Source organism: Orycteropus afer, unplaced genomic scaffold, assembly GCF_000298275.1.
Source record: "Orycteropus afer afer isolate SDZICR_OR568_19922 unplaced genomic scaffold, OryAfe1.0 scaffold00016, whole genome shotgun sequence".
In the NCBI taxonomy this organism is placed as follows: Eukaryota; Metazoa; Chordata; class Mammalia; order Tubulidentata; family Orycteropodidae; genus Orycteropus; species Orycteropus afer.
In genome coordinates, this window is record NW_006921603.1 from 17,859,132 (window position 1) to 17,867,153 (window position 8,022).

Consider the following 8,022-nt stretch of genomic DNA (forward strand, 5'->3'; position numbering starts at 1 on the left):
ATATATAAATAATACAGGAACTCTGGTGGCATAGTGCCTAAGGCATTTGAGTGCTAACCAGAAAGCTGGCAGTTCAAACCCACCAGCCGGTCCTCAGAAGGAAGATTGGGCAATCTACTTTCATAGAGATACCACCTTGGAAACCCAAGGAGGGGTCACTATGAGTTGGATCTGACTCGATGGCAATGAATTTTAGAGTTATATATAATACACACACGCACACACACACACACGTATTTGAACTCAGAAATCATTTCTGAAGTTAAACTCCATATTAGGCTAAGAAGCTTCATTCCCATTCCTACTGACAAGCCAGAAACTATTAGTGTTCCATTTATTGCATGGAAAATTTTCATGCCATGGGCTATTTGAGTAAGTATGGATTGTTGTAGTTCAAAATGAATAGATTTGTGGGACTTTGGATAGTTCTATGCCTTTCCCAAATTGTTATTGTTGCTGTTACATGCCACCAAGTCAGCTGTGACTCATAGAGACAGAAACAAACACCTGCCATCCTCACAATCATTGTTATGTTTGAGCCTATCACTGCAGACACTGTATCAATCCATCTCATTGAGGGTTTTCCCCTTTTTCACTGACCTTCTATTTTGCCAATCATGATATCCTTCTCCAGGGACTGGTCCCTTCTGATAACATGGCCAAAGTAAGTGAGATGAAGTCTGGCCATTCTCATTTCTAACGAGCATTCCAGCTATACTTCTTCTAAGACAGTTTTGTTTATTCTGCTGGTAGTCCTTGGTATTTTCAATATTCTTTGCCAACATTACAATTCATTTGTCTTCCTTATTCATTGTCCAGCTTTCATATGTATATGAAGTGGGGTTTGGGTGAGGTGTACCTTAATCTTCAAAGTGGCATTTTTGCCCTTTAACACTCTAAAGAGGTCTTTGGCAGCAGATTTTCTCAGTGCAATACATCATTTGATTTCTTGACTGCTGCTTCCATGAGTGTTGATTGTGGATCCAAGTAAAATGAAATCCCTGACAACTTCAATCTTTTCTTCATTTTTCATGATGTTGTTTATTAGGCCAGTGGAGAGGATTTTTATTTTCTTTATGTTGAGGCATAATCCATACTGAAGGCTGTTGTTTTTGATCTTCGTCAATAAATACTTCAAGACTTCTTCACTTACAGCAAGCAAGCTTCTGTCATCCACATCTCGAGTTATTAATGATTCGTCCTCGAATCCTGATGTTGCATTCTTCTACACTTGGTGCAGCTTCTTGATCGCTTGCTCAGCATACGTATTGTATAAGTATGGTGAAACTCTGACACACTCCTTTCCTGATTTAAAACCGTGCAGTATCCCCTCTGTTCTGTTTGAATGACTATTCTTTGTCTATGTAAAAATTCCTCATGAGCACAATTAAGTGCTCTGGAATTCCCATTTGCAATGTTATCCATAATTTTTTATGATCTACACAGTCAAATACCTTTACATAGTCAACAAAACACAGGTAAATGTGTTTTTTGGATTCTTTGATTTCAGCCAAGATCTGTCTGATGTCAGCAATGATAACCCTTATTCCATGTTCTCTTCAATCTGGCTTGAATTTCTGGCAGTTCCCTGTTGACATACTGCTGCAACCATTTTTAAATTATTTTCAGCAAAATTTTACTTGCATGTGATATTAATGATATTGTTTGATAAATCTGTATTCTGTCAGATCACCTTTTCTTTGGAATGGGCACAAATTATTGATCTCTTCCAATTGGTTGGCCAGGTAACTGTCTTCCTAATTTCTCGGTATAAGCAGGTGAGGGCTTCCAGCATTGAATCCATTTTTTGAAACATCTCAATGCGTATTCCATCAATTCCTGAAACCATGTTTTTTGCCAATTTCTTCAGTGCAGTGTATGCTTTTTTCCCTCAATATTATCAGTTCTTGATCATATGTTACCTCCTGAAATGGTTGAATGTTGATCAATTATTTTTGGTACTCTGACTCTGTATTCCTTCCATCTTATTTTGATACTTCCTGCATCATTCACTATTTTGCCCATAGAATTCTTCAGTATTACAAGTCAAGACTTGAATTTTTTCTTTAGCTCTTTCAGCTTGAGAAATATCGAGTGTTCTTCTCTCTTGATTTTCTAACTCCAGGTCTTTGCACATTTCATTATAATCCTTTGTCTTCTCTAGCCACCCTTTGAAATCTTCTGTTCAGTTCTTGTGCTTTATCATTTCTTCCATTTACTTTTGCTTTAGCTACTCTGTTCAACAGCAAGTTTCAAAGTCTCTTCTGGCATCCATTTTGGTCTTTTCTTTCTTTTTAATGACCTTTTACTTTCTCCATGTATGCTGCCCTTGATGTCATCCCATAACTCATCTGGTCTTCCATCATTGGTGTTCAGTGTATCAAGTCTGTTCTTCAGAGGGTCTCTAAGTTTAGGTGGGATATATTCAATGTCATATTTTGGGTCTTGTGGGCTTGTTTTAATTTTCTTCTGCTTCAACTTAAGGTTGCATATGAGCAATTGATCATCCGTTCCACTTTTAGCCCTGGCCTTGTTCTGTTTGGTGATATTAAGTTTCTTCATAGTCTCTTTCCACAGATGTAATCAGTTTGATTCCTGTGTGTTCCATTTAGCAAGGTCCACATGTATAGTTGCCATTAATGTTGTTGAGAAAGTATTCTCAATGGATAAGTCATTGGTCTTCAAAATTCTATCATGCAATCTGTAGTGTCATTTCTGTCACCAAGGCCATATTTTCCAAATACTGCTGCTTCTTCTTTGTTTCTAACTTGCCCATTCCAATCACCAGTGATTATCAATGAATCTTGATTGTATGTTTGGTCAGTTTCAGACTGCAGAAGGTAGTAAAAATTTTCAATTTCTTCATCTCTGGCTGTGGTAGCTAAGGTTATGTGTCAGCTTAGCTGGACCTGGTTTTGAGTGACTGGGCAGCTAGATGTAGTTATTCCCTATGGTGAGATTGGTAATCAACTCCGTGGTGGAATCTACTGGAGCAGCTGAGTAGCTGCTTTAGGGATGTGGTCTGCTTACAGTATGTAAGAAAATGCTTTGAGAAAGGTCTCAAGCTCTTTGGCATGCTTGAACCCTGCATGTAGCCAAGTCATTGTTCAGCAGCCTGCCATGCCCTGCTGAACTTGGAAGTTTCTCTAGACTTGAATTAGTGGCCTGCCATGTTGTTTGGTAATATTGGGACTGTGTCTTTTTCCTTGTTGACTTTGGGTTTGTCAGCCTCAGCAGCCAGCAGCTGCCTGAGTAAAGAAAAGCCTCCAGCTTCAGTGGTTCAGGAGCAGGAAGCAGAGCTGAAGCCCAATGTTGAGGAGCTTTCACCCAGCCCCTAGAGCCTGGCACTTTGAACTCGGACTTCTTGCCTCCAAAATTGTAAGAGAATAAACTCCTGCTTGTTCAAACCATCCCATTTGTGGTATTTTCTGTTAGAGTGGCATGAAGTAACCAAAACATTGGCTTTAATGGTTGGTACATAAATTTGAATAATAATCACATACACTGGTCTTCTTTTTAGGCATATAGATATTATCCTATTGCTGACAGTATGGCACTTCAGTACAGATCTTGAAATGTTCTTTTTGACAATGAATATGATGCCATTCCTCTTTAATTTGTGATTCCCAACATAGAAAACAATATAATTGTCTGATTCAAAATGACCAGTGCTAGTCCATTTCATCTCACTAATGCCTAGGATATTGATATTTGTGTGTTCTATTTCATTTTTGACAGCTTCCAATTTTCCTAGATTCATACATCATACATTCCTTGCTCTGATTACTAATGGATTTTTACAGCTGTTTCTCCTCATTTTGAGTCCAGCCATATCAACAAATGAAGGTCCTGAAAGCTTTACTCCATCCACACCATTATGGTCGACTCTACTTTGAGGAGGCAGCTCTTCCCTAGTTGTATTTTGAGTACTTTCCCAACCTGAAGGGCTCATCTTCTGGTGCTATCAAACTATATTTCACTGCTATCCAAAAGGCTTTCAGTAGCCAATTTTTTCAGGAGTGGATTCCATATCTTTCTTCCTAGTCTGTCTTAGTCTGGAAGCTCCACTGAAACCTGTCCACCATTGTTGACCCTGCTGGTATTTGAAATGCTGGTGGCATAGCTTCCAGCATCACAGCAACACGTAAGCCAAACTGACAGATGAATAGTGGGTTTCCCAAACAGTGGTCTGCAAAATGAATTTTTTCCTTAGTACTCACTAAAATGACTGGCTTGGAGAGAAGGACAGGATTCAAATAAGTTTCAGAAACACTGGATTAAGTAAAGTTAAGCAGACTTTTTTTTTTTTTTTTTAATTTCACATCCATGAAAATAACCTTCTTTATTGACTTACATTTTTTACCATTTGGGAAAAAGAAATGAAGATGCATGGATTTCTATGATAAGGCTTTAGTGGTGGACACAATAAGACTATTAGTGGTGGACACAGTATGGTTTGGTTTAGGTTGGTTAATAGGTCTTGACAAGTCTTGAATAAAGTCAACTTTTACGTAGTTGACAGATGAAGATTTGCTGAAAATTAATTGTGACTTCATTTTACTCAGACATACTTATTGTGAAAATTGTTTGACATAAAAATTTTCCTTTTTTTTTTCTTAAGTGAAGCCTGATCCACCATTAGGTTTGCATATGGAAATCACAGACAATGGTAACTTAAAGATATCTTGGTCCAGCCCAACATCAGTACCATTTCAACTTAAATATCAAGTGAAATATACAGAGAATTCTACAACAAATGTGAAAGAAGTAAGTATATTTTAATATATAAAATGAAATGTTGAGAAACTTCAAAAGTACAGATGAAAATTGTAGTAGTTCCATAGAAATTGCCCTCTGTATACGACATACTCATGATGCTTCTAAGGCAGAAGGAGTTGTAATTCAGTATTATGCCACTGACTGTGAAGATCACCATAGGAAATGACCACAGGAATAATATTACTGCATCTTCTACAAAATGTTTTTGGATTTTTTTTCTCATTACTCAATGTCTTTTATATATGGATGCATATATTTTTATATACTGAAAAGCATAATAAATTCCTCCCAGAATTTAGTTCTAGAAAAAAGTTCTCTTCCAAAGTTTATGTATATTAGATCTATCTATCTATCTACTATCTATCTACTTACACATATATGCACATATGTATGTTAACATAAGGAGCTCTGGTCCCATGGTGCCTGAGGCATTTGACTGCTAACCAGAAGGTTGGCAGTTCAAACCCACCAGCCACTCCATGGAAGGAAGACTGGGCAATCTACTTCTGTAAAGATTTACTGCCTAGGAAACCCAAAGGGCGTCACTATGAATAGGGATCAACTCAATGACAGTGAATTTCATTTTTGGAGCTCTGGTGGTATAGTGATAAGGCACTTGACTGCTAACAGGAAGGTCAGTGGTTCAAACCCACCACGTGCTCCATGGAAGGAAGACAGGGAGATCTTTTTCCATAAAGATTTACAGCCTTAGAAACCCAAATAGAGGTTGCTATGAGTCAGAAATGACTCGACGGCAGTGAGTTTGGTTTATATTAATATGGCTACATGACTACAGGAAGTCCTGTTACAGAAACTTCAATTCATAATTGATACTTTATTCACCTTCAGACCTTCTCTGATGTCTGATTTTACATTCATCTTTATATTGTATTATTCAATATATTTGTTTATATGCAGTGTATGCATTTCTACTGTCATGTGTGTCAAATCATTTTTCATTCTCTCATTAAGTATTGGACACCTACTAGAATAGCTCAACTACTCTACTTGCTTGGTGTACATCAGAGTACATTGGGATAGCAGAATAGGATAAGAGGAGTTTGAGAGTGCTGGTGGGGGATGGTAGGTTGCAATATTAAATGAAGATTGGGTAGGCTACATTGAAAGGGTGACATTTGAGCAAAGATTTGAAAGAGATGGCAATCTAGATATTTCTCTGGGGAAAGAGGATTCTAAACAGAGAGAACAGCAGTGCAGAAGCCCTAAGCTTAAGGAACAGCAGGAAGGCACTGTGGTTGAGGGGAGTAAATGAGTGTGAGTAGTAGTAGATGAAGTCAGAGAGGAGAGGGGCAGGGCAAGGAGAAGATCATGAAGGGCCTTGTGGGCCATGCAATGACTTTGGCACTTTACTTTGTGAAACTAACCCACTGCCAACTGCCATAGAGTTGATTCTGATTCATAGCAACCTATAGGACAGAGTAGAACTGCCCCCATAGGGTTTCCAAGGCTATAAATCTTTACAGAAGCAGACTGCCTCATCTTTTTATCACAGAGCAGCTGATGGGTTGGAACTGTCAACCTTTTGGTTAGCAACCCAATGCTTTAAGCACAACACCACCAGAACTCCTTTTATGAAACTGTTAAATAATTCAGAGACAAATAGAAACAAATATGAATAAATACAACCACCTTTCCTTTGGAGTTTAAGTTTTAAGAGCATGTGCCAAAAATGCAGTGGAAATTTTCATTAACATTGATTTCTGACTACTGGGTTGCTTTCTCCTTAGCATATTTGTAACAAAAATAACAGATTTACATATGTCCTGACACTGAAGGTGACTCATAATTAATATTTCAGATGAAATTGTTCAGCTTTGGATATATTTTTATTCTAAATTAAGAGGTGATTTTTTTACCTTATATTAAGTACTTAAGTCCAGAAAACATAAAATTCACACACAATATATATTTAATCATAATGATATATGTTATGGCTATCTACCCTCACTACTCACTTATCAACATGATTAGGTTTCAAAGACCAGGTTGTTATGCCAAAGTTGGCTTTATGTGAAAATGGAGGAGGACCACACCAGATCACAAAATGGAGGATGACTACATCATTACATAACTAGCAACCAGTGAGAATCATGGTCCAGCCAAGCTGACACATAATCTTAACCTCCACAGTCAACATTACTCTTGCCTTGAACTCTGGCATTTCTTACTATCAGTTGTTGTTGTTATGTGCCATTGAGTCGGCCCTGACTCATGGCGACCCCTCCTTGGGTTGCCGAGGCGGTATTACTACGGAAGTAGATTGCTCAGTCTTCCTTCTGAGGAGTGACTGATGGTGATGTACTATCAGTTGTATATCGTTAATGCACAACAGAGTTGGATAGTAGATTTTTTTTTATGATTTTAGGTTTTTGAAGTCATGTGTTCATTACCATTCAGTTAAAAACATTTGCATGTTGTCTTTGTGATTTGGTTTCTTGGGCCATGGCTACTTAGATGGTGAGTTTGGAAACATTTATTATTGGTTATTGATTTCTATTTAATTCCACTATGACTGGATAACTACTCTGTAAGGTTTGAATTCCTTCAAATTTGTTGAGACTTGGTAAAGATTCTTATCTCCATTATCTAGTGCTGCTGTCACAGATAGACCATGCTACAAATGAGTGGCTTTCACTAATAGAAATTATTTTCTCACAGTTTAGAAGTCTAGAAGTCCGAATTCAAGGTGCTGGCTTTAGGGAAAAGCTTCTTCTCTCTGTTGGCTCTGGGGGAAGGTCTATGTCTTATTTCAGCTTCTGTTCCTGTTGTAAATGCAAAATAATGGATAATGAGATAGTTGATAAGTAAAAAATACGTATATATTTTATCTGTATCTTGCATTTTTCTTAGAAGTTGCCCTACACCTAGGATTAAGGGTTGCTAAAAATCTGTTTGAAGTTCTGAGATAAAACATTGGTCAAAAGACACTTCACTAAAGAGGATGTTCAGGCGGGCAACAAACACATGAAGAAATATTCACGATCATTAGCCTTTAGAGAGATGCAAATCAAAACAACAATGAGATACCATCTTGCCTCAGCACTAATAGCAAATTTCAACAAGAGAGAAAATAACAAATACTGGTGAGGATGCAGAGAGATTGGAACTTTCATACACTGCTGGTGGGACTCTAAAATGATATAACCACTGTGGAAAGCAGTATGGTGATTCCTTAAAAAGTTGGAATTAGAAATACCATTTGACCCAGCCATTCCATTACTA

The 8,022-nt window shown here is 37.7% G+C and overlaps 1 protein-coding gene across 1 annotated transcript in view; it reads left to right on the forward strand.

The window, feature by feature from the left end:
* The window catches only part of LEPR (leptin receptor), a 117,955-nt gene that overhangs the window by 40,526 nt on the left and 69,407 nt on the right, over positions 1-8,022 (forward strand). The window contains exon 7 of the mRNA XM_007959390.1: positions 4,622-4,767. Within this exon, the coding sequence (XP_007957581.1) occupies positions 4,622-4,767 (146 nt within the window). The remainder of the gene's footprint in view (positions 1-4,621; positions 4,768-8,022) is intronic.